The sequence below is a fragment of the Leptonotus elevatus genome, chromosome 7 (genome assembly GCF_054856555.1).
Source record: "Leptonotus elevatus isolate MCC_2025b chromosome 7, RoL_Lele_1.0, whole genome shotgun sequence".
In the NCBI taxonomy this organism is placed as follows: domain Eukaryota; kingdom Metazoa; phylum Chordata; class Actinopteri; order Syngnathiformes; family Syngnathidae; genus Leptonotus; species Leptonotus elevatus.
The window spans coordinates 12,276,512-12,301,834 of NC_141245.1; the positions used below are offsets into that span (position 1 = coordinate 12,276,512).

A 25,323-nucleotide genomic window follows, 5' to 3' on the forward strand; every position below is an offset into this window, starting at 1 on the left:
GCAAATGGGATAGCATCTAGAGGATAATTACTCAGATTGGAGTTTTGTAGCTTGGAATCAAAAACGTTCAGGAAAAGACGAAGCCAGCAACGCAGCAAGTAAAAAAGAAGCAGAGAGAAAGGCAACATGGGGGCACATTTTTGCAGAGGTGGGCATTTTTTACAAAAATTTGCAGATCCATCATTTATCAGGGCCCTGGGCACCCGTCACTCATCGTCAGTCTGTCATTTTTTCAAGCCGAACCAAATTGTAATCATTAGTCTGTACATCTGCTATTTTAACCACACATCCGCCACTATTTTAGGACCTACAGACAAAGGTGGGCATTCCGTCAATCGCTCAATAAAACGGCCGACCGTTAAGGACAGACTGGCAGAGAGTCACTCACTCTCGACAAGATACCTCTCCGTCATTCGGCAATTGACAACAGTCCGTGCACGCTCCCGTCATCGTCAATATTTCAAGCCGAACCGTCCTTGCTCAGCAAAATGGGCATCTATCAACAAATCATTCATCATCTGTAGTACTCACCCAGTTATTGATGATTACATTGGAGCATCTCATCCTGTCATCCCCACGAGCAATCAACTCAAAGAGCAATGCACATTTAAGCTCTCAGTCCGCTTGACATTGTTTGTTACTATTCTTTTCATCACTTATGTCGCCACATACGTATAGTATGTGCTCACGATGGTAACTGCCGACTGCCATGCACAGCCAACAGACTACACCTCCCCTTTTTGAAACTCTTAGCTGCTCAATAACCTGCTATGTCTGCAGTAAGCAACCATTAGATTTCTCTGCTGTTAAAAATATTCAAACATCTACAAGTTAAATTACAGTTTATTTGTTTTGTTTTTTCAATTCTTAATACCCAATTACTGAAATTATAGAAAGTTGCAGCAAACCAGTGTGTGGTAAACAGAATGAGTCATGATCATAAGGTGTTAAGTTTTTTTTGTTTCATTCACGCTGGCTCACAAATTGTTCACCTGAAATTGCTGTTTGTTGGAGGCTGAAGGTTACACACACAGCCGCCCGTCAGATGCTCATTTCCTTCATCTTTGGGAATGCTGGGAGGATGATCTGATTATCGGAAACATTAAGCATACCTGTTGCATTTTGGGCTTGTGTTGTGTTCAAACATCAGAATGCAAAAAATATTGTGTTTGGATTTACACACAAAAAAGGAGCACTTTTGGTGTTAAAAATGTTCTTTCTTCATGCTCAAATCATTCAGATTGAGCCTACAGTCAACAGATGTAGGCTATTGCATGTGTTATTGGAAGCAGTATGAAGGTAATTGGAAAATGGTGATGAGATGCTAAGAGCCCCCGCCATTGTCTATTGGTAGTTTATACAGATGTTTGATGCATGATAATGCACAGTTCAGTGGACGTTGGGTGTGTTGCAGTCTTTAGAGGGCCTGCATGTAAGTCAGCAATTTAGGATGCTTTGGATCAGACCAGTCATTTTAAAACAGCAACAATTTGAATCAGTATCATTATAGAGCTGTTTAGGATAAGTAGACCAACACAGATAACAATAAATAATCAAATCATGTCATGTAATAATAATAGTTCACTTTGATCATTTCATAGCAAATGGGAGGACAAGAAAACGTAGCATTCATATGTTTGTCGGTGTATGATTATTTCTTGAGCATTTGTTGTTTTCAGAGACAAGATCCTGTTGCCTGGGACGCCACCTTTGCAGAGGCATCTCGGAATGTACTCAACATTCGTTACACCCTTCTGCCATACCTTTATACGCTCATGTATGTTGCTCATACTAAAGGAAGCACTGTCGTCAGACCACTTCTACATGAGTAAGTGCACTATTTTTTTTAAATTAATTATTAATTATTGTTTTTTTTTTTTGGGGGGGGGGGACTTTTAACTGGGGTGAGTGTACACGCGAATGAACAAAAATAAATGCCTCCTTCAATCAAACATGATACGCCATAAAATATAAATCAACTGATGAGTGAATATGTTTACATTTTAATTAAAATTGTTTTCATTTGATGAATCAGACTTAAAAAAAATCATTTAAGTACTGCTTAACTTGCATTTTTAAACCACTAAAGGAACCTCTTTGTTTAGTCATGTTTAACATACAATTTGCCGATGTGTCACAGGTTTGTGAACGATCCAACTACTTGGGACATTTATAAACAGTTTCTTTGGGGACCTGCTCTTCTTATCAGCCCTGCCCTTGACCCGGTACGTACGCGCAAACACTGGTATTATTGTGCTATTTTCTCTACTTGTCTCGCTCATGTGATTTTTTTTTTTTTTTGCAGGGAGCTACACATGTAGAAGCCTATGTTCCTGATGCACGCTGGTATGACTACCACACGGTGAGTTCATACAGTATATATATATATATCACTGAATTTATTCCGGAGCTATGATTATATAATTACGAAGACATCAATAAGTGACACAGGATAAGTTTAAGCTAGTTTCTCACTCAAGCAATGCCATTAAACAAAAGCAGCTATTAAACAACCGAATAACCACATTAAATGGCCAGGTGCAATGCTCACTTAACAGTATGGTGCAAAATAATAGACTGAAGAGTAAAGAAACCCTGTTGTCTTACTGCTGTTATCCAATAAAACTTTGACAGGATGCCACCGCCATTGCCATTCCTTTTTTTGTCTTATGGTCATTATTTTGCAAACTATCCTATTGAGTTTGAAGCTGATATATATATATATATATATATATATAGTTAATGAGATATAACTGTCACCCTTTTAATTAGGCCAAAGAAGTCAAGGTGCGTGGCGAAAAGGTCTGGCTACCCACCCCACTGGACCATATCAATATTCACATCAGAGGAGGATACATCTTACCTTGGCAAAAACCAGAGAACACAACATACTACAGGTAATTGCAAATAACGGCTCACAATAAAATGGCTCACAACCGAGACCCAAACCAGGTAGTGGTGAATGCCTTGGATGGTTAAAGCAAGCTTGAGAAAGGCAATAAGTTACATTTAGGGTGTTGAGTGATTGAGCGCAGTAGAGATCAGGTGGGTCCCTGCGAGCGATGATATAAATATAGCAGGTGTCCTTCACTGTTGCAACCCTTACCAGCACTTCTCTTTCAGCCGGAAGAATCCTTTGGGACTGATCATTGCCCTGAGTGACAATGGAACTGCACAAGGATTGCTCTTCTGGGATGACGGCGACGGAATAAGTGAGTAAAAGGTCACCTGTGAGAAACTTGCTGCTTTCAAAATGTTGTTCAATTACAGGCAATGACCATGGGTGTAGATGAAATGACATTTAAAATGACTTTTCAGTGTTACCTATGATACATTGTGTTCTGACAAATATGGAAGGCTGTAGATATGTTGAAAAACTATAAAAATTGTATTGGACATTAAAAACAACTACTCATATCCAGTTGAGCATAGTTTGCTTATCAGTAGCATAAATACATGTAGGCCCTACCAACAAATTAAGTTGATTGAATGGTATTTGATTCTTGAGCTTTGTTGGAAGTGCCACCTAATCCACCAAGTTATTCCCGCCGCCTCTGGTTCCTACTAGTAAGTTTTATTATAAAACACAGATAAATATGCACATGAAGTTATGTTTCGTTGCATTTACGAAGTGTGAAAAAATATGGTTTGCATAGAAGGAGAGGAATAGAAATTCATGAATTAATTTCCCGTGTCTATTCCTCTTCTTCCTCTTTCAGTGTCCAGCCTAATTTGTTTTACTTTGTTTGCTTTTCCACTTACTGAAGCGACACATTACCTGTGTTTTGTTTGAGTTTCAATATTAGCAATGCATTTAACTGACATTCAGAGGCACTCGCAAATGTTTATCATGGTCACAGCAATTCTGCCCCTGACCTACACGTCTACAATTTCATGGAACTAATTAATTACTTCTCTTTCATTAACTAAAGCAGTGCATCGGTCCATTATTTGCTTACTCATTTTTCAAACTGCTCTTCATGACTTTCATGAGTCGTTTGACCTAGCCAAGCTACATAGCCATTTTAACATTCAAGCACAAGTGTTTTTACCAAGCATTTGCCAGTGAATACAAAACGGTGATGTACATTTAATGCAGCTATACAGCTAGAGTATAAAAAATATACTGCTCAGTTGAATCTATAATTCTTTATTTTAGGCCACTTCTACTGTGAATTTCTCCCGGGGATAAATGCAGTTTTATGAATCCAAGTATATAACGTTTATACTGTATTTAGATCAATTTCTTGTTTGTGTTACTTTGTATTTCAATAATTCATACTTAATTATTTTTCTCCCATTAGACACGATTGAAAAAGGACACTTTCTCCTGACCTCATATGCTGTAGAAGCGGTGAGTTCAGAAGCTGACTTAATGTCACGTCTCTTCTTTCCTTTATTGTCACTATTGTTATTAATGCAGCAATAGTTGAATTCATTGATTTGCCAGAGAGTAGTGGTTGTCACCTTCACAGAAATTAGTCCAAATTAGGAAATTGATTTTATGTGACTTCTTTTGGGGTTAAAATAATTCCCCTTCTTAAAAGTATTACTCTGAGGCAGCAATCCTGGGAGGGATGTTGTATTTGTGCTGCCAATTTAAGATGTGGGCATTGAGTTATGATCCTTTTAAAACATTAACTTGCCGCCATTGCAGCAGTACATAATTATAGTGATGCGACAAAAGAATGTGTTACTATGTATATATGCAATAGCACTGGTGGAGAAGTCATTTAGCATAATTTCATCATTAAAACATGAAATACAAAGGTAATCAATGTTACATAATGTGTTTGTATTGCTTTCCATTTTAAAAATAGTTTAAATTAGGAACACATTTTTATGACTTCATATGAGGTAGCAAACTTGAAATTACACCAATTGGCAATGTCTGCAAATGTTTAGAAACCAATAAGGCTTTTATAAGGGTAAACTAACATCATGGCCTGAGGTAAAATTGCATGAAGAGGATGTAATGGAATGTGAACATTACCGCCTGTAGCTCAGTTGAGCGTTTAGAGGTAAACAAAACATAAGGCTGTCATTACTTGATTACATTTTAGAAATGTTGGTAACATTTACAGGCAATATACGGTAATTGGTTGTTCTTCTAATTGAGTAGTTATGCTTGGCGCCAATAAATAATGTCATAGTGCATTCACAGAGATACAAGGTGTGTCAGAAATGTTCCAGGTGTCACAAAAAAATAAAAATATATCATCATATATCATAAATTTGCTCTAGACACCAGAGCTGGAATTTGTCTGACATACTGCGTAGACTTCCTTTTGCCAGCAATGATAATTTAGAAACTTAATTAAAATAATTGTTAAAAATACAGTAGGTTACTCAAGCCTAAGCTTGGTGATGCAGTATACGTGCCAGTCCAATTCCAATTACAAACTTAACAAATAAATACAGCTCAGCTACTACAGTTCTGGCAAGTTTACAGCCATTAAATTATATATTGAAATTACTGTGAGGCTACTGGGCTGTGAATTATTATAAGACGGTTTAAAATAATTCATTGTCATCCAATTTAAAGCATGTCAGCTTTTCAGCTATGCAGTGAATCAACAGTCATCAAAACTAATCTCATGCCTGGTCTCAGTTATTTAAACACATTATTTTCTCTTTTCATGTTGAGCACTGTAATAGATTGTTGAGGCCCACAAAGGACTTACTATACAAACTAACAATATCTTGACAGGCCTGACAGGGGAGTAGTATTCCGAAAGTAAGCATACTTGTTTATTATTTTTCATTTTTAGAGGGACAGAGGAGTCAAATTTCATTTCCAGTAAGAAGGAAATCCATCCAACTGTTGTGTGTACCGCTTGTCCTCATTAGGGTTGATTGGGATGAGAGGCAGGGTCAACTTTTTTTTCCAGTCAATATCAGGGCTCACATAGAAAAAAAAAATCAATGTTGTGAAAATGATGATACCCATATACATCCATATGAATATTTAATTCAAACAGTGTTTTATTACACTATAACTCAACTATATGTTATACAAACAATAACAAAGCTGCAGTTATTTATTGGAGCATAGCGACTATTACAGCAGAGGACAGTATTTGACAATATGGCATTTGATCAACGGTGAGCTTCATAACTCATTTGCTCCCAAAAACGTCTAAAAAAAAGTTATATTTTAAATATTGCCATGTTCCTTTTTTTTAATGCTAGACATTACAGAAGGCTTTGATGCAGCTTCTGACCTGAAGAAGACGCTTAACAATGGTAGTTATTACAAAAAACGGACAGCAGGTGGAAGCAGAATATAAGAGATGTTTGTATAGCAATAAACCGCAATATTCTGTGGGCCTTGCAAAATCTGTCAAAATCCAGAAAAACAGCCGGGAGCAAAGGGGGTTGCTTCCGTGAAAATGGCTGGGAGTGAATGAGTTAAAGAAGTTGGGTTAGATTAAGAAATTCCAGCAATTCCTCTCCAAAAAATACAGTAATTGCATTTTGGTGCTCCCATTCTCCTTGTAGTACAGTTTTTACTGTATCTACAGTGTCAAGACTTGTGTATTTTATTTTATTCATTGTGTTGTGCCAGTCTACAGTGGACCGTGCCACTCATCCAAAGTTAGCCAGGATAAGAAGTATAAAAAAGGGATGAATGGGTGGATATTTCTATTTATTAACTGTTTTAAAAACATGTTATTATTATTATATTTTTGTTCAAAGTATTACTGAAATATCTTTGTTGCCTCCCTCTTTATTTGTCCGGTGATTTTTCTTTGTTGTTCTGCAGTGAATTCACTGGATCAGACAGTAATTTGGTATTGAAATTACCTCGTGAAACCCAATTCACAAAAACTCTCAATATACTCACAGCTGTGATTCCCTATGACTCTATTAGCTTATTCTTTAGTTTAGGTAACATTTCAAAAACAGCAATATTGTGAATTGGACGTGCAAGTGTGTTTAGCACACCTCTTTTAAGTTTTATGTGTCACAAACCCCCTGATCATTTGGATTTATGCAACTAACCCAGCCCCATTCTCTTTTCATCCAGGCAAAAAGGCACATTATCACACAAAGGCACACATTAATGAGCATACATTTAATCTCAAACATTCACAGATCGACGTACACAAACATACAGACCCGCACACACTGTATACACACGCGTACAGCGACCAGAGCCAAACATCTGTGGCCGTCCTCTGCCTACCATCAGGCTCATTCCAAAGCAATTTCACACAGTGATAAAGCAGGCACACTGTCTGTCAGCCAAGGGGAGGAGGAAGAGAAAGAACGAATCAGCGTGTGCGTGTTGGTGTGTGTTTGTGTGTGTGTAAGCATGAACAGGCAGATGTGAGGAGATGGAGAAAGTTGGGCAACGAAGCCAAAGCTGCCTTGCAGATTAGCACAGCACATCACATGCCATTTTGGATGACGCTGGACATAGACTGTGGGGGTGTGTGGGTGTGTGTGTGTGTGTATATATAAATATATATATATATAAAATGAACGACTGAAAATGTATTTGACGGTGAGCAACAGTATATATATATATATATATATATATATATATATACTGTTGCTCACCGTCAAAGACATTTTCAGAAGTAAACGGATAGAAAACAAAAGACTTGCTGTTTGTTTTCACACTTGAAAGGTGGCCAGACACTCCCGGGACCTAACTAGACAAACATTAAAAAGTCTATTTTCCATTATATGCCCACTTTAAGAGGATATTGGTGGTAAAAGACAAAAAGAAAAATAGCTTCATGGCCAGACCTTATACAACTTTTTTTTGTGTGTTTGACCTTTTCTATTTGCTATGGGCAATTCCCTTCTAACACACCCTTAATTTGCAAGCAGTCTGTCCTCTCAGACAAAGAAGCATATTTGGTCATGTAAATAGTGTTCAAAATGAACCCTGCACATCTCGCTAAGAAGCAGTAAAACGACTTTACTACACTCAGCTATTCAGACATCATGTCGGAAAAAGCAACAATGTATGACTGTATGACTCAATAGTTTGAATAAGGATGCCAGAAAAAAAGTTATCTGAAAATATCACAAGCGATTGCTATCCTGTCACCATATTTGCCGATTTGCATACTGTTTTTAACTTGTGGCTGATGACATCATCTGAATATCTACACTTCAGCCCTGTCCTTTATACAATGACCTCCACGTGTCTCGTCTGGATGATTTTTCTGTTTAGTCTTTTGGTTCAGTCTTGTCCTTCTACTTTCTGGAGTGTGGCTTATTTGTTTAATGGGTTTAATGGGAAAAATCACATCCAGCTTACGCTGGGCCAGAGTTCTGATGGAAACATTACGCTACACTTGCACAGTCTTATGTGGTACCGATAATTATCCAAAGAGCAATATATAGCTTGACCTTGTCTGGGTGTGCTCCTGCCCTCCTTCGGTCACTGGTGATCAGTCAACCATTCCATTTGATGTTGTTAATGTAATAACACAGTAGCAGATAGTTTCCTCAAGGTCAATGTGAATAACAAGGATATGCAATGCTGAGAATGAATTTCGCTCCACTTAGTTGGGTGTGACAATCAGTGGTACTTTAACTTGATTAATTTTTGTTATCCGATCTAAATGGCATCTCTTTAACTTTTCTATTCAAAGCTTGGCCTTTTTCTGTTACATCAAATCTGACTGAAGGGCTAGGATGTTCCACATGGGATGGGACATCAGCAGGTGGTTTGTGAATAATCATCTTATCCTCAAGTTGCTCCTTGATCTTAATTCTTCATTCCCACAAAACATTTTGGACATTCTCCCAAAAGTTTGGAGAAGGGAGTTTTCTGTTCTTGTAAAACAAGTTCCATGAACTCTTGGTTGGGTGTGTTTGGTGTGGAACACATTTAGACTCCTGACCTTAACCCCAACAAATAACTTTGGAATGAACCACATCACTTTGTGTCAAGTTGCTGACTTCAAAAATGTTATTGTGGATAAGTAAACACAAATTCCCCGACTCACTCCAACATCTTGTAGAAAATTGTCCCTTTTTCCTTCTCCCATCTTCACTCCTTATCAGTGCAATGACTTAACATAGTGTCCCAATAATTTGGTATTTTTGCATGTTTTATAATCTTTTTAATATTTCAATGGATCTTTATCACTTTAACTCATTGGTTGAGCTCTTTCCAAGTAATGTGACCTGAACAAAGATCAAGTCATGATTTCCAAAAACCTTGTCTACTGTACCTCTAAACAACATACAGACTAGTTTTCTTTTCATTCCTAATCTTTTGTTTTTCCACTTCCAGAACATTTTGTCAGGTACAACTCTCCACAACGGCTTGTTTGAAGCTGACCATTTGATCCTTGGCATAGTGAAGGTCTGGGGGATCAGCACTAACATCACAGAGGTGTCCCTGACAGATGCGGACGAGACAGTACATAAACTGGCACCTCAGTATAATGCTGATACTCAGGTGAATATATATATGTACTGTATATATAGACACTTTCTCAGTCTGAGGAAATTATTACTTGGGTCCACTTAATATTTGTCACCAAGAAAATAAAATAAAAACATTTTTGTTATCAATTGAATGCCTTCATATTTGATATTGAAGTCAGCGTTGTTCCCAGTTTACCGGTAAATTTAATGTATTCACTATCATGCTGCGCACATCATCAATCATACTTTCAAAACGACTCCTTTATTGTCAGGCATTGCCTTCAAACATTCATTCTCCAAAGTTGTCAATTTGGGCTCTATTAAAACATCAAAGCAACAGCGATCAGCTCCATTCTTGTTGTGGCTCTTTCCTCTTAATTAAAACAAAGGGAACCGCTGGGTGAATTGTTTAAAACACAATGTAGTAAACCATGTTTAAATTGTTCTTTTAGACACACACTCTATTGATGGAGTGTATATCATATTAATATGTCAAACTCTCCATTAAGTGCACAACTGCACAAAATGACATAGCATATGTTGGTGTATTCATACTTTACGATGAGTTATGACATTATGTTTTACAACTTGTTGTTTACACCGCCTAAAATTGTACATTTATTGTGATTTTAAACGTTTTCTTTTTCTTTGTCTTTAATCTACAGGAGCTCATTGTAGACGCAACTGCAACTTCAGTCCGTGTGGATCAAGGATTTACTATGACGTGGAGGGCCAGTGTCTGAGTATGATTTTATGTTCGGTTGGTGAATATTTAACATACTGTATATATTTCAGGTTATACAATTATACATTTTTATGAATTGATTTTGCCCTCTTATGTGATTAACATATTGACAAAGGCATCATTTGAACAAGTCACCATGACAGAGCTGAAATCTATGTTGACAATTTACAGTTGTTTTTGTACAAATAGAGAACTTTTGAAATTAAAAGTTGGTTTAATGTTTACTTTTTTACACTTTTACCTAACTATAGTCACAATAATCAATTGTATTATCTTCATATCTAAGGTGAAATGGAGCAGGAGGAAAGTCGAGGAAGACACACAGTGTGGTACCGACTGTACCATTTAGCTTTTACCTTATTTGGAAGAGCTCAAGTTAATGCACATAATTATTTTACAAAAAAAACTAAACAATGTTTATATATTTTGTACATTGCTACATGTTTCAAAAATATATATATTTTGTACATTGCTACATGTTCCAAACAGGCAACGTCTAATGAATCAATCTGCCTTATGAAGTGTACAGTTAGGACTGATTTTCTTTTATAAATGTGATTTGAAATAAAACTTAAGCAACTCAAGTATTTTTATTGGCAAAAAAAGGTCACTTTTCAATGGCCAAGTTAGTGGCTTTATTAGCATAGCATTTGCATAGCATAGCAGAAAAAATGCACAAACAAGCAAATGGCCTGGCAAAGCATTACCACGGAGGAAATGCAAATTTGGTGATTTCCATGCTCCATTCTAAGCGAAGGTACTAGAGCTACTTCAGCAAGAATCACAAAACAACAAACGGACAATTATACTAATACTTGCACTATGTAGGGTTAAAATGTTATTTTAGTGCATGTATATTCACCATCCCACTGGCTGAAATTTGTAATCAATTATTCTTACTAACAGTGACCACCTTCCACTCGATTAATTAAAATGTAGTAATTGTTGTGCTCTGATTTGCCGTATGGTAATGATTGGCTGACATTTTTGTTTTGTAATTAATATTCAAATATGTATGTCAGTCTGATAGTGGATAAGAGAATGAACATAGTTGAAAATAATTCATAATTACTTAATAAAAACTGCATAACCTCCATGTGTAAATTAATGCAATGATTTTTCCTTCCCCATAAACTGCTTGAAGACATTCTTCATCTGTGTCAAGCAAGTAAGCAGATGTTCATAATAAAAATTCTAACAAGAAGTACTGCTCAATGGAAATTATATCTCAAGAGGTATGCATTTGATATTTGGAAAAGCTTTGATTTCGGAGATGCCTGACGCAATAAGTGATCCTCTTTAACGAAATCAAGGACTCAGAGGATCATTTTGTTTCTGATGCCGATAGTGTTTTTCAATTTTAAGATATAATTAGTATACAACATGTTAACATTAGATTTATATTGTTAGGTTCATGCACATAATTCTTATCCAAGTACTCCATCGGGTCCAGAAATATTTGGACAGTGACATCATTTGTATGTTATTGTATCTACACCGCCACTGCATGGCTGTCCCCATGAATGACAATCCCAATGAAAAGCAAATCAGCATGAGAGCAACACCCCTGCAGGGGGTGGATAGTGTGGAATGTCTGGAGGGGCCAACAGCAAGGAAATCAGATGCAGAATGGCCATTGGCTTAAATCCCCTGAGTAGCATGACGAATTGGTAGTCAGACAAAAGCACCAAAGTCAAGCTCCGCAGGATCCCATTGCAACATACTGTATGCAAGCAGGACATGGATGATAAAAGGATGTGACAAGCAGAAGATCACAGTTTGTAGTGCACAGTGAATTCTTCTGAAAGATTCTGAGGGTTTAGTTGATTGAGCATCGAACCAGTGAAAGCGTTTACAGAGTGATCGATGTGCCAGATAATTGGCTGCTTTACGTTAAGAAACAAAAGCTCCATCAACAACCAACCAACAAAGCTAAGCAACGGCTTGAAGAGGAGTATCATGGAAGCAAGCATGACAGGATCAACGAGGAGAGAAAGAAGTTAAATTATAAGTGTGCCATACCATATGCAACACTGGAATCACTTTCAAAGGGTTGTACTGGCACATGGTAAATGTGACCAGACGGAAAGTAGTGAGTAAGTGTCGGATCTTCTCAATAAATTAGAGCTGACATGCCCGCGGTGGCTGGCTTCCTTTAGGGATGGTGGCGTGGCCGCTGTGCCCAACGGCTGCTCCCATTTAAACCCAAACTAAATTCTACTCCCTGCTCACATTCAGCCAAATGCCACAAAACTACATAACTGAGCCTTAAACTGTGCAGATAAGTACACCACATTGCAAAAGTAACAGTTTTTTTGTTTTATTCAGCAAGCAATGGAATAATAGATAGAGCACGCTTGTCATTCACTGAAAACAAAAAGCAGGTACAGCAAAGACATGTACACAGACCGTAGAGAAATAGCACATCCTTAAAAGTTTAAGTCCAGCTTATATCAAAGGTTTTTAAGAGACATATTTAGGCATCTATTTATGAATATAAAATTGTTCTCAATAATTCTTGACAAGACCTACTATCATCTAACATTAAATAATGTAAGTACTTACTTAAAAATTAAATAATCAATCAATAATCATCACCATCAGCATGATCATATCACTGATGTTCTAATTTACACTGGAACCCTAAAAACAGAATTTGGTTTCCAAATTGTCAAAACTTGCCAAAGTGTGAATTTCAGATACTGTGTGTAACATAAATTACATTTTCTTCATTTAATCTTCCAATAAGATTATTTCAACATTAGAAAATGATAATAGTCACTTGCACTATATAATAGCAACCTGTACAAATGTTCTATAAAATGCTAAAGCGAACAATTAGAAAACCTTTGCGTGGGAGGGTATTATATTTTAAAAATCAACATGAGCACTTCAAATGCTGTAAAATGTTGAAATGTTGATTCAAGCCTTGAGAAAATACATGGTACTGTAGTTTAAGAATGATTAATCAAGTTATTGCAAATATTGCTGTCCATATAAAGTCAGACATTGAAATGTCAAAATTATTTGTTGATACAGTGTTGTGTATAATAAGATTGTGTGAAAAGTTTGAGAGAATACGAATAAAAGTTTCATTAATATGTTGACATACTGTATGTGTCTTATGTGTGTTCAGCAATCATAGTAAAATTGCCTTGAAGTCAGAGACGAAGAAAAATAGCATGATTGCTGGAGGATAATAAGAAAAATATTGGCAAACAACAAACGGTGCAGACTGTGGATTAAACACTTGCTGGATAGCCACACAGATCTTCCCAAATCAAATCAAATAGCTCAACAGTATCTCCCACCTATTTATACACTCACACAAACATGCTTTACAAACAAATAAAAACAGGGAAGGAGATGCTTGCCAATTGGCCAGACCATCCACGCAGAAAATGATTTAAATATCATTGGAAATGGGGCCAGTGTGATTGCATCACTTCCGGCTCAGCAGAGATATTAAAATGACTCGGGTGCCCGAGTAATTCAATATTTCATATAGTCTAATGAGCATAAATATAATAAGCCTGCATTGCACTTGTTATCACCAGGAAATTGAGAGCTCTCATGTGACTATAAACGCATGTACAGTAATAATAATTACATTATGCATATCTGCTTAATTACAAACCGCAATTTAATGTATAAGGAAGGTCAGCTTCATCCTATGTCTTCTGTCCACTGTGAGAAAAGACTTGGGACTATTGCTGTTGAATTTGTATTTATTTATCGTTTAATATATTTTAGAAGGAAATATATAGGCTTAATTATCCAATTGCTTTGCTGGAGATTACAATCAGGCTTCGGGAAGACACATTGATGACTCAGCCGCACACTTTGCACACTCATATAAGCGGCCGCGGCTAATGAATGTTTGTGTAAAATACAGTACAATTGCTGTTGGAAAAACAAAAGCTGACAGTGCTGATGCACAATGGGGTTTGTCAAGCTGAAACAGAATTATGATCACTTTACATTATTACAACACACTGGTTGGACATAAGGACATAGTAGGATGGCTGTCCATACATGTATATTAAAAAAATGTCAACAGAGCAGCTGCGTGACCTGAATCGGAAAATATTCAATACCATATGCCTGTTCTTTGGAAAAAGTCGTAAGTAGATTAAATGTGAGAAAAAAATCATTGAACTACACCAAAATTTAATAGGCTCATCCATGGCCAGCATCTCACCTAAGGTTTTTTAAAACCAGACTACAGAACTACAGTACTTCCTCTTGCTGTCTGATGCAATTTATCTTCCAATTTCCCTAAATTGGCGAATGGAGTGAATTTGGGTTTCGTCCGAGGTCATAAAAGGTTGCAAACATTTTTCTCGGGAAGTCATTGTTTCACTATAAGTAGGAAAAGTTTGCAAAACCGCATTTGTTGTAAGCATTTGTAGATGGCCGCAAGACATGTCATCAATGTTCTTGGCAGTTTATCATAACAAAAAATTAAATATAAACCAAACAAAACAAGCATTGCAAAGCACATGAATAAAAATTAAAACTCTACATTTTCATACTTGTACTTTTATCTCAAAGCGCCAACATTTTAGGAATCAGAGTCAACATTGTTAGTGCCATTTCCTTGTAAGTTTCTTTTCTGTTCTTCTTACAAGTGCAAGATTTGTAACACACATCTGATAGCAAACTGGAAAGCCCCAGAGAAGAGCAGATTAGCATCACACAACAATAGAGGCAATAATGATGAATTGAGAGTGATCACCAAAAGGAAAGATGAGAAATGAGAGCGGAAACCGAGACAGGGGAGATGAGCGATGGGGAACACTGACACGGTGACGGAGTGGGTCAGGAAGAATAAAGGAATGGGGATGATAGTCAGGGATATAGTGAGTTGGGGGACTGGATGGAGGGACAAAAAAGAAGGCGGATGTCCTCTTGGTAGAATGGCTTTGATTGAGGTCAGTTTTGCCACCGGTTGAGACTCCGCTTTAATCACCCTCTGTCTACCTCATCACCATGGAAGGCCTGGCCTCATCACACAGAGAAGGGACGGTGTGAAAGAGGAGGAATTCTGACGGCAGAGAGATATTTCACAACAATTGGGGAGGGGATGTTGTGGTGTCTACCAGTCTTTTTCTCACATGCACTTAAGACACAGAAAACATAAAAAGGGTCGCAGTCTACTATCATCAATTTGGCTGATCTGCTTTAACACTTTTCACACAATTTGCAGCTGCAGATAATTTACTTGAAAGTGTACCTTCAGCAAGCAAAGACATTTTTTACCCTTTACTGTTTATACTTGGACAGCATAGGTATGTGGCTATATTTTCGATCAATTAACATTTATGTATGTTTACTCAATCATTTAAATATGCAAATAAAGTGGACTACCTCAGGACATGTAAAAAGGGCTGTCTATGAAAATAAAGCACTTAGAGCAGACTTCCCCAATCCTGGTCCTCGAGAGCCGGAGTCTGCAGGTTTTCGTTGTTTCCGTCCTCCAACACATTTGATTCTAAAGATCAGGATGGTTATCAGAGCTCTAGGTAATGCGCTGATTATATGAATCAGGTTGAGTTGGAGGACAGACACATCTCAAACCTGCAGGACTCAGGCCCTCAAGGACCATGATTGGGGAAGCCTGACATAATGGTTATGATAAGAACAAACAACCCCTTACCAGAGTATAAATGAGTAAATAAAAACAATAGAAAAATATCATACCATAACATGGCATCTTTTGCAAACAATAATAAAAAAATAAAACTTGAGACTTTCTTGACCTTCAGGTTTATCCTTTAGGGACAGGGTTATGGGTTATACATGTCCCTCTGCTTCTAAGAAAAATTGTATCCGCCTTTAAGGATGCAGCTCTATCAGTCTGGATCAAATCAGCCCTCGAAACTATGAATCTGTTATACAATACATATTTTTCCTCTTGGTTGTGTACATTTATGTTATTCTTTGAGATACATCCTGTAGAAAAACTTTAACCAGTAAAAACGTGAGTGGACAATAAATACATGTCAGGAGATGCACTTACATCATTAATCCAAAAATTAGGATCTCGTATTAAGTTCTGTACCTATAAACTAGTTAAAACACATGAAATTAATTTTGTTTACTTCTTCCTGTACTACTGTTGGTGGATTAGACTAAAAATTTGCGAGAGTAAGCTACAATTGCAACAAATGATTGATAACGGAGCTGAGCAGCCTAATTACTGCTTAGTTGGGTTTCTAAAGATTAACAACATAGTCTACTTCATCTATTTCAACAATCAATGTTTATTGAATCAAAAATATGTGTAGGCTATGAATATTTCTCAAAAATAACCAGAAAGATGGGGATCATCAAAATGATGTTAAGCAATATTATTTCCAATCATTGCGTACACTAAATGACTTGCTGTCAGTTTACTACTGCTGGTATTCTTCCTTACTGCTTCTCCAACATTATAGGATACCACGATCTGTTAGTGGATAAAACGAGTTAATTCGTGCAACATTAACATAATCGTTATTACATTTTCAATAACATAACAAAGAGCCTAGCTAGCATACTGATGATTACTCTTGTTCTCTCCATTTAGCTTTACCCTCAATGCTATGATCAGGATGCAGTCCCTGTGGGATCTTCAGTCCTGGACCACCATTTCCTCCAACAGAGCATCTAATAACATCCTCATCACATATAGTCTCTCTGTCTCAGTCACTGATGAAAGCAATGTCTGGAAGTAAAGGGGCTACGACAAGCTCCTTTCTAAATGCAATTGAATAATCACAGAACCGCACTGTGGGTAATAGCTTTGCAACAAACTCCACTTATCTGAGAAGGAATATGCATGAATACAAGTGACTGGCATTGATGGAGGATAGATAGATAGATAGATAGATAGATGGATGGATGGATGGATGGATGGATGGATGGATGGATGGATGGATGGATGGATGGATGGATGGATGGATAGATAGATAGATAGATAGATAGATAGATAGATAGATAGATAGATAGATAGATAGATAGATAGATAGATAGATAGATAGATAGATAGATAGATAGATAGATAGATAGATAGATAGATAAAAGTTATTAAGTCTGTACAAACTTCATCGCTTGTTTGTTGACACTTGAAATGTCTTTTGAGTAATTAGATGTGACATTGTGACAAAAGTCACCTTTTCTAATCTAATGGATGACTTGCAGATTTGTGGTTGATTTCATGCATGGCTGTTCATGTGAGTGGAAGAAGGAAACATCTTTACTTTTCTGTGTGTGTGTGTGTGGGTGTGTGTGTGTATGCGTGTGTGTGGGTGTTTTTGTTATATAGCGGGGTCAACATTTCGGGATTTCACAGAGTTGTGGGGTCCACCCGTCCATTTGAGGCCATTTTGCTGGGCCCCACAAAGTTAGACCTCTTTTTGAGGGTCAAGACTTGGTTTTAGAGTTTAAGTTTGAATTGGGTTATGGTTGAGGTTAGGACAAGGAATATGGGTAGGCAATCATTTTTGATGGTTGGGGTTAGGGGAAGGGGCTAGGAAATGCATTATGTCAATGAGATGGCCCCACAAAGATAGTGAAACAAACTTGTGTGTGTGCATGTGTCTGTGCAAAATGACAGAATGCTGCTTGATTACTGAGTGCAATTATTATTATTTTTTTATTCATTACGCTGGGTTAAGCTGAGTGCTATCGACCCTGCTTTAACCTTGAGATGGGCACCATAGTTCATACCATACATCGAGGGAATGTGGCCTTACTAAGGGGAAACTGAGAGCAGAAAACGTTTGACATTAAAGTCCAAATGTTAAGATTAAACAGTTGTTCAATGGTTTACAGTATTCATTTAGGCCAGTGGTCCCCAACCTTTTTTCGCCAAGGACTGGTTAATGGTACGACTGATATTTCAAAGACCAGCAACCATCCACTACATTCCCATTTGGGACACTACAACCATTCTAATAATGGCAACCGTTCCTCGACGGCGTGATGGTGGGAGTCTGTTGTGCTAAAGTTGGTACATATATGCTCAGCTTCACAAAAATAAACAAACAAATAAATAAATAAATCTGTGCGGCCCAATACCAACGGGACCACTGATTTAGGCAACATGATATACCAACTGCAATGGTTTGTAGCCATGTAGGAAGTACTGAGTTTAACATGACGCACCATAAAATTATACACTAATTATATATGCAATGACTGGATAAGCCTTCCTTTGAACTCAAATCAGAACATTTCAACGTCAGTCCATAATTCTGAAAAATTGGATGAAGAGGAAAACAAAACTATTATATTATACTGTATGTTGTTTATATAAAGGCATACCATTAAGCCAAAAATATAAGAATGATAAATATGGAACTACCATGCATAAGGGTCACTCAGTCAATAGTGAAAATTAACTTTTTAAAATATTTTATTTAAGATTTCCCCCCTTACTATAGAAAAAAAGACAAGAAAAGAAAAACAAAAGAACAAACACAAAATGAAAACAAAAGCATAAAAATAAAACAACAGGTGGATTGCCATCATATTAAAAAAATTGCACACGAAGCGAAAACATTTAAATGTAGATACATTTATACAGACAGCGGCAGAGCTTATAACACTAGTGACTAGTTAATCAAATATATGGTGGTTCATAATTAGAAATCGAGTTGTGTCAAAAAGGGTTCCCACACTTTTACAAAAGTATCTCTTAAATTATTTGTATCAAAACAAATCCGCTCCAGCCTTGCATACTGTGTCATTTAATTTTGAATCATGGAGCTTATGGAGTTATACTAGTTTCTTGGCTACAACCATACCAATCTTGAGAACTTGCTTTCGGTGAAAGGGGAGCATCTCGGTCAAGTCAGAACAACCAAATATTGCCAGTTTACAATCCGGCTGAACCACTATTTCCATACATGTTTGTATGCTATTCTGTCCCTCCTTCCATAACTCTTCTGACTTCTCCAAGATATTATGGTATCCACCGGTGTTTTAAAAACACAAATAAAGTGAGGGATCAAATGTTTCGACTGTGGCTGTAAAAATAAAAAAAATCATAAAAGCTGCGTGATGGTTTGGCTATGAATTCTGGGATATGATCCTGCCCTGCCCTGGAAGTAGCGAAAAAAAAAGTGTAATAGTGAAAATTAACCACCACTACAACCACAATATGATGATAATGATGATGATGATGATTATTATTATTCCTTCTTTTATTTATTATTATTATTATTTCTTAACCGCTTGTCCTCACAAGGGTCGCGGGGGGCGCTGGAGCCTATCCCAGCTGGCTTCGGGCAGTAGGCGGGGTACACCCTGAACTGGTTGCCAGCCAATCGCAGGGCACACAGAGACGAACAACCATCCACACTCACAATCACACCTATGGACAATTTGGAGTGTTCAATTAACCTGCCATGCATGAAATGCGGGAGGAAACCGAAGTACCCGGAAAAAACCCACGCAAGCACGGGGAGAACATGCAAACTCCACCCAGGAAGGCTGAAGCCCGGACTCGATTTCACGTCCTCTGCACTGGGAGGCGGACGTGCTAACCAGTCAGCCACCGTGCTGCCAGATTATTATTATTATTATTATTATTATTATTATTATTATTAGTAGTAGTAGTAGTAGTAGTAGTAGTAGTAGTAGTAGTAGTAGTAGTAGTAGTAGTAGTAGTAGTAGTAGTAGTAGTAGTAGTAGTAGTAGTAGTAGTAGTAGTAGTATTAACTGTTAATATCAGTAGAGCTTATATCCCAGATGACGGGTTAGGAGCAAGCAAATTACATTTACACTCATATTTAAATATATGGTCAATTTAGAGTATTCAATTAACCTAACATGGGGAGGAAGCCGTGGTGCCTGAAGACAACCTGCACAACCACCGGAAAAACATGCAAACTCTACGCAAAGTTTAAGTGAACACTCGGAGTGAGTTTCCTGTGAATATTCTCATCGTTGATTCAATGCCCTGACTCAGAGAGGAGTTAACCCTAAATTGAGTCAGAATTTTCTGGTGCAGAGAGCCGTGTAGAAGAATCAGTCACCCTGGTAACACACTCTGTGAACCTAACCTGCTCACCACCAGGCTAAACAATGACATTCTACAGGTCTTCTGCTATCTGAGGCAAACAGTCAGTGTCTCTGTGACTTTATAGATCCCGAGGCACAACAAAATATAAAATGAGCATTCCCAAGTTAATTTCTGTTCAGAGAGTATTGCCTTTCATCAAACTCAATCATGTATCTTCTTCAGCCATATAGTATGTAAATCTCACACACCGAAGAAATATGCTGACATCAGCGCAAAATGTGTCCTTCTCCCATAAATTTCTTTGCTAACAGGAGTTTTGTGTGGCAATGCAGAGCATATTGCATAAAAGCAAGAGAGTGTCGGCTAGTGAAAAAGCCACCCTCGCAGTTAAACGCCTGTTAACTGTAATGGTGGTCTTCACTGAGCACAAACCTTTCAGCAAAAATCAGTCAATTCTCACAAGAATTTAAGTGATTGATGTAAAATCATTCAACTGAACTCCCATTCATTGTTTTATTAAAATACGGTAGATAGTATTAATAATATATATATACCCCAAAAAACATTGGTCGAATATTAGGAAAATAAAAAGCATATAATTAAGCAATGTTTTATTTATTTTAATAAATAAACGGCTTATTTGTAGTTGATTTATGAATAATGAAGATTTACAATTAGCAAATTCAAATTGTATTGGTAAACTAAACTATTTTACTCGTGTACATTAGTATGTTTTTTTCCCTCCAGATTTTATTCATTTGTCATAAAAACAAAAACAAAAAACAATGTGGCACCTCCATCTAATTCCAAGATTCCAAGGGGAAAGTAAGTAACTTGACACGTCTCCCTGTTGCCATGGTAAATCAACATATAAAGGCTCTTTTCAGTAGGTCTTTTTCTCATGGCCTTTGCATTTAGTCCAAACTGAGCATTACTTAGACTTGATTGAACTCAATGAATTCAGATAAGATGATCTGGACCAGAAGGCTCACAGTTTTCAAATTCGGAGGAAGTCAACTCAGAGCTCAGGTTTAGAAGAAGAAGAAGAGGAATAATCATTTGTATTGACTTGACATAGGCCTAAAAAAAACAACAACACACAAACACAGTCACGCGCACTGAAGAGGAGGCCAGGGGAAGAATTCAGGATAGTGGTGTATTGCTCAAGGACACCACAGCCGCAGGCTGTGAGCTGTGAGCTGATGGTCCATCCATTGCCCATTCTCCTGCTGGTTGATGGCTGGATTTTTATTTATATTTTTAAGAATGTTGAAGGGAGCTGGAGTACTCAGAGAGACCCCCACCCAAGCACAGGCAAGTCCACAAGGCGGAAGCCTGGATTCAAACCCCAAAAATTAAAAACTGTGACGAGAATGTGCTAGCCACTAAACACGCTTAAGATTAGATTAAGAGTGTTTTCAACCTGCCAGCTGGAACGCTTACTGGTCTATTTTCAAACAACATCAGTTCCACTGTGTTGGTGTGAGCTCCAAGTGCACACCCCTGCTGTGATGAACTTCTCTAAAATGGTAAGAGCTGCTGCAGTATACTCTACAAAAATGTCAGAGAGCGCTGAAGATCCTACATATTCAATAAATATCACTTAAAACAGAAAACAATAAGTTGTGAATTCAATACAGGCATTTCTATAATAAACATCAAATTCTTACCTTTTCACATTTTCGAGCCCCTTAGTAAACATTATGACATCTTTTGAGTTGGGTAATGTTCATTTAATGAGGGTTGTTTGTTTCCAACTGGCAATTAAGCACATGGGTAATATTTACAACATCAGAGCCTATTTTAGTTTGTTTAGAATATTACCTATCAAGTTTCACCATCTGCCCAGCATTCTAAATGTTTTTTTAGTGCAAATGAAACATGCAAATAACTGTGTAATGCAGCATAAATTGTAGTATACAACTAAGGAGGTTTGAATCTGTGGGGTTTATTCTTCAGTATTTGGTTATTTATGTGTGACCGATTGACATACTGCCATTTTTTTCCCAATGGGCTAATATTCCAAATGTCAATTAATTTCTACCCACTGATGACAAGCAATTGTTTAACTTGAGTTAAAGACACTTTTACTGAATCTTTGTAAATCTCTTCATATCAGGTTGTAATCTGCAGTTTATATGAGATAATTTCATATTGTATGCACTGTTAGGATTACTGTATTAAAAACAAAAAAACAAAAAACAGTTTATGTCTGTGAAAATAAAATCATGTCCTTTTATTAATATGTTGTCTGAATTTTATTTATTTAACATAGTATTTTCATGTTTAATAAATACTGCGTTCATATTTTTGTGTTTAGCAAAATTGGAATCAGTAGTCATTATATTAAAGCTGCTGACCGCAGAAAATTTCATTTTGAATCGCTACTGCCACATGTGGCTGAAAAATTAAATTGCACACTCTCTTCTTTATGTACACAATGCGTGCATGACGCCACATCCACAGACAGAGGGCGGGAAATTCAAACCTTAATTCAGTCTGAAAACTATTGGTCAGAGGCTTGCAGGCGTACCTATTGTGAACATCGAAGGTGTTAATCTGCTATTTAGAAGATGTTTGAGTCATAAATGGTCAAATAAAAAAGCTATGGAGCAAATTGGTACCATATTACAGCTCTAATAAATAAATTCAGTGTTACATTAAGTGTATTTTCTAATCAAGTCTATACCATACATTAGCCTACTGTGCACAGACAAATTTGAATAATGTCTATAATGACTAATATCTGTCACAATCCACAAAATTGTCTTATATTTGTTAAATTTCGGGAGAAAAATGTAATTGAATAAAATCTAATTTATTGTCATTGACCATGTAACGAGTGCGGAGCAAGGAAATTCACTCAACAGTTACAACCCATCCAAAAGATATAACGAACAATGATCAACAGATGGAGAGAGAAAAAGGAAGCCTGGCAGGTCGCCAAGCAGCGTCCCGATTTCTCAGATGAAAAAGAACAACATAAGGAAGGGGGATGGGGAAAACAGCCCGAGACTATCCTTCTGTAGTGGAGGAGCACCGTATGGATTATAAAATAGATCAATTAATTAAAAAAAAAACCCTCTGCAAACAGTCACAAGAGTATGACCGGAATAATTGCACATGTGGAACTATTCACATTCAAAACTAAGGATTATTTTTAGTCTTCAGTTAACCTGCATTTTCTGGGGGGGAATGTGGAAGGAAACCAGAGCACCCGCAGAAAACCCAAACAGGTTCAGGGTGGACATGCAAACTCCACAAAGGGCCAACCTCAACTACTGTGGTGGATTTGTCAATCACCTTAATTGTAGTCAACACTTCATTTGATTAATTTTAGTATTCAATGTGCAATTAAAATACATGAATCCGTATTTGTTATTGTAAACATCTGTTGCTAAACAAAATATTTGATACCACACACACAAAATAAATCAGACTTAACATGCACACGTACACACGTGTTCACACTTAAACCGCTTGAACGAGTTGTCCGCGGCGCTGAAAATGAAGCTCCTCCTCTGGCATCGGCTTTGTCGCTAAGACTGCCACTGGTCATGGTGATGAAGAGGCGAGCTGTGTGAATGTGGATGTGAGCGTGTGTGCCTGTGTTGTGTTAATTCCGAATTGAACACCTGCAAACACTTTTGCCTTGCAATAATCACTCAAGGGGGGACTTTATAACTTGAAGGAGGATTGGGGGGAAAAAACTCATGCTGGATTTAAACTCTTTCTATCCTCCTCTGTAAATACATAGCAAGTCTTATTTTTTGCTGCTTTGATGGCACTTCATTTCACCTGTTTAAAAGGTACACTAGTGAAAAGACATCTGGTGGAGAGCGATAAAGATGAGGTGTCCTCCGGCTCCCTGACCCAACACATCCCCTTCCTTCCAAACCATCCACTCCACTCCATCATCCTCAATAGGAATCACTCAGATGTTTGACAGCAAATGAGGATAAATGGCAGACTTGGACTGTCAATTTACTTCCACGTGGCCACCCAAAATTTGAAGGTAGGGGGGATAAGGGGAGAAAAAGATGTGAATAATGTATTAGGCCAGTGGAAGTGGGTAAAAACAGTTGGGTAGGAAACGTGGAAACAGAAAGATGAGTGACAGATTGAGCCTGAATAAGAGAGCTGAAAACAAGGTGAGAGGGAAGGAGACGCACACGGATGGAAATACAAAAAGGGCAATCGGAAAAAGGTAAGGGTGAAATAGAGATGAGAGCAAATTGGAAGGGAGCAGGAATGTGAGATGGTGGCCAAGGTGGGCTCACAGTTTCATTCCGTGTATTAGAGGCAGGGAAATAGAAGATATAAGCTCAAAATGAAAAAGGCCAAAATAAAAGTACAAATGGAAGTAAAAGCAAACTCTGATTCACATTGGGAAGTGTGTCTCCGCTTTTTGTTGTTGTTGCTTTGTTGTGCGTGTGTGTATGCGGTAATTGTCGTTGTTTGTAATGACTTAACTTTTTTTAGTGCGATAAGTTGCTTATTCTGTCCTTGATTGTTGTGCATTCACCATATGCACACGATGCATCTTTTTGTTTACGAACTGAGCAACTTCAAAACCCTTTTTGTGGTAAAAAGTCCATATAACAACACTAAAAGTGATCATAGGGTATTAGCAAATGCAGTTCTCCTTAATGAGAGACTCTCACGAAGACTAAACAAATAAATAAAACAAGAAAAGCATCAGAAATTATCTCTCAGACAACATCAGTCCAACTAAATCAATATTACATTTGTAACAGGTAAACTAGGTAACAGAATTACCTAGATTTGTGTTCTTATAATAAAAGTACATAATTTGAAAGAGAAATCCGTGGCGTACCAAAATCAAGTGTAAAAACAATTGATGTGTCAGTGAACTTGCGCACAGCTCAAAGATTGAACTTAAATTCAGAAGGAAAAGCCTTCTAAAGATTTATTTCCATGCTAAACTACAGCAAAAATATGGATGACAACGTACCATGAGAGTTCAAATTGAGGGGAAAATGCATTACAATAACAGAGAGTGGCAAACATGTTGTCACTTATTTATTTATTTTATTTTCCTTGAAAGAACGGCAGTCGCAGCCAACTCCTGTCTCAGGCAGTTACTTTTAATTGGGTAACCTTTTTGTTTGTTGAAGAGCGCTATTTTTAACTGAGCTTACAGTGT

General features: G+C 37.3%; 1 protein-coding gene across 1 annotated transcript in view; it reads left to right on the plus strand.

Moving 5' to 3' along the window:
* The window catches only part of si (sucrase-isomaltase), a 56,620-nt gene extending 46,116 nt beyond the window's left edge, over positions 1-10,504 (plus strand). Inside the window, exons 41-48 of the mRNA XM_086080208.1 lie at positions 1,680-1,828; positions 2,141-2,225; positions 2,306-2,362; positions 2,773-2,897; positions 3,124-3,212; positions 4,305-4,354; positions 9,263-9,430; positions 10,065-10,504. Coding sequence (XP_085936334.1) covers positions 1,680-1,828; positions 2,141-2,225; positions 2,306-2,362; positions 2,773-2,897; positions 3,124-3,212; positions 4,305-4,354; positions 9,263-9,430; positions 10,065-10,142 — 801 coding nt within the window. The 3' untranslated portion in view covers positions 10,143-10,504. The remainder of the gene's footprint in view (positions 1-1,679; positions 1,829-2,140; positions 2,226-2,305; positions 2,363-2,772; positions 2,898-3,123; positions 3,213-4,304; positions 4,355-9,262; positions 9,431-10,064) is intronic.
* The last annotated feature ends 14,819 nt before the right edge of the window (positions 10,505-25,323 follow it).